Consider the following 2,217-nt stretch of genomic DNA (forward strand, 5'->3'; position numbering starts at 1 on the left):
TTGTGAAGTTGGCTTTCAGTGACTTATGGATTACCCTCCATAGCAGGATAGCCAGTCCAACGTATGGCGGTACGGTCCATTTGGGGCTTGAACTCATGACGGACGGATGTTGTAGGCAATTCGTATGAGTTGTCGACAGTACCACGAGACCGGCTAAATTACATTCATTAGGTATAAATAGAAAGTTTTTTTTAATATAATGTTGGCATTTGCACTTACATAATAGGCACTTACAGCCCAGCAAACCATATGACGTAAGCAGACTCCGGCGCTTATCATTTAGCTTCACTTTTTTATGCTTAGTCTATCGTACAAGCTGGTTATGCACAATATCATTCTTAACTATTTATCAACCTACTTTTCTCCTTTGAGTCAAAAGTTTTGCCGTTGATGATATACGTTTCTCCATTATTGAATTATATTTTGCTAGGACAATAAAAGTATTTTTCACTGTTTTTTTTTTCAATATAACAAGTTTTACGAGATGTGTATAACACGATGTTCAGTAAGTATTTGCTGAAAAATCGAAACAATATTTTTGAATATATTCTTCCCTATTTGGATGACATTAGCATAGCTATGTGATCTGATTCTTAACTAATATATATTTGAGTTTTCCGTTTCCGTCCAATCGAGCCATAAGAGTAAACCACCAGTACCCAGTAACAAAAAAATTTAGAACATTTTGCTACAAATGGACATTTCCTTTGAGACATGAGAAAGATACTGCTATGCTTTTAAAAAGTTATCTAAACTACCCATACTCGTCAATATTATTCCATGTGTGTAAGTTTTATTAACATTCTATTTATCATTGTTCACATTAGTCTACTCAAGCTTGCAGCCCTTTGGGCCTTATCATCATTTTTGCCATTTTTAGTGAATGACAGTGTCCCCGGAATGTATCCCATACCATCCCTTTTCCACATTCTGTAGTTTCGCCTCGCAAGTACTGCCCATTCAGATTGCTGTAACGAAAATATATTATTGCACGGACACATTAATTATATGCTGTTTTTACACTTTCTCCATGCATTACCTAGCGTGGCAAGCGTTATACCACCAGGCTCCGGTGAAGGTCACTGCACAGCTATCCTTCGCTATATCGTTGTCGGAATCTAGAGTGGAAAACTTCATCCCTTTCGCATTCCCTAAGGAATCACCAGCAGGTCCTGAGAAGCCTTCTATTTTACTAAGCATGTACATCTGGTTCTCGTCAGCTATCTCAAACTGATCGTATCTGGCGAACGTTTTGTTGCCATCGAAATCCTCCAGCAGTACAACCAACTCATATGGCTGCGACACAGTCAACTGATAAATACGATCCAAACCCAGCCAAAACTCTCCGTCCAGATTTCCAAACCCATTCTTGTACTCCTTCCAGTTACGATAGAAGTTTGTCGATCCGTCAAAACGATGCTGTATCACAATCCAGCCACCAGATTCGTACTCTTGATCGCACAGCACAGTAATTGGCTCCTTAAATGGCTTTTCAGGCTGTATCATGTAAACTCCAGTAGTGGGTGTCTCCTTACAGGACCTGTAAACATCGTCTTTGGTCTCGTTGAACACCGGAAGGGTTGTTGTATTGCACTTTTGCTGCATTAAACTATCAATCTTAGAGCTCAAATCGTACAGTTTACTTTGCAGTTGAACCTCTTTCTCGATGATGAGATGGCCTAATAAATTTAGCTCATTCATCACCAAGCCTAATGCATAGCCACAATGCTGTACTCCCCAATAATATGAATTGCTTACATTTTGCGCAAGCAATCCGTCACAACAAATCAGCAAAACAATCCCTAAACACGTTTTAAACATGATTCCGCTCATCAGAACGAAACAGTACTAATTTGAACACAAGCAAACGTTTTATTTATATATTTTTGCTTCAACCCGTGTCATCGTCTCGCAAGGCAATTTAACGAAAAGCCCACAACAGTGATAAGACCTTACAATCTTATCTGAATGTGTATTTACCTTTTTCATAATAGCTTCGAGCAAACAACATTAGTTCCCGTTGCTACAGAACATAAGTGGAATGATAATCAATCTGATCGCTTCTTGTGAACATAAAGAATATCTAAGATTGGTACCCTCTATTACTGGCGGATGCAAGTCTAGAGCTATTTGCGGGGATTTTTTTGTTTTAAAGATGTATATTTTAGATTTTGTTTATTCATGTATAGACTTAAATTTTTTTTCGGTAATAGACTA

At 38.2% G+C, this 2,217-nt stretch overlaps 1 protein-coding gene across 1 annotated transcript; it reads right to left on the reverse strand.

The window, feature by feature from the left end:
• Window positions 1-767: 767 nt before the first annotated feature.
• Window positions 768-1,856, reverse strand: LOC4576360 (ficolin-1). Its single transcript, XM_001231035.3, has 2 exons — window positions 1,040-1,856; window positions 768-968 (listed from the first exon to the last, which is right to left on the reverse strand). The coding sequence occupies exons 1-2, from the start codon at window positions 1,831-1,833 to the stop codon at window positions 833-835; spliced, it is 930 nt and encodes a 309-aa protein (XP_001231036.3). The 5' UTR covers window positions 1,834-1,856; the 3' UTR covers window positions 768-832.
• Between the last annotated feature and the right edge of the window lie 361 nt (window positions 1,857-2,217).

This window comes from Anopheles gambiae, chromosome 2 (genome assembly GCF_943734735.2).
Source record: "Anopheles gambiae chromosome 2, idAnoGambNW_F1_1, whole genome shotgun sequence".
NCBI classification, from domain to species: Eukaryota; Metazoa; Arthropoda; class Insecta; order Diptera; family Culicidae; genus Anopheles; species Anopheles gambiae.

Coding starts and splice junctions, on each gene's coding strand:
- LOC4576360 (XM_001231035.3), bottom strand. CDS start 1,833: ATGAGCGGAATCATGTTTAAAACGTGTTTAGGGATTGTTTTGCTGATT. Junction 969..1,039: donor TATAACGCTTGCCACGCTAG/GTAATGCATGGA, acceptor TTTTCGTTACAG/CAATCTGAATGGGCAGTACT.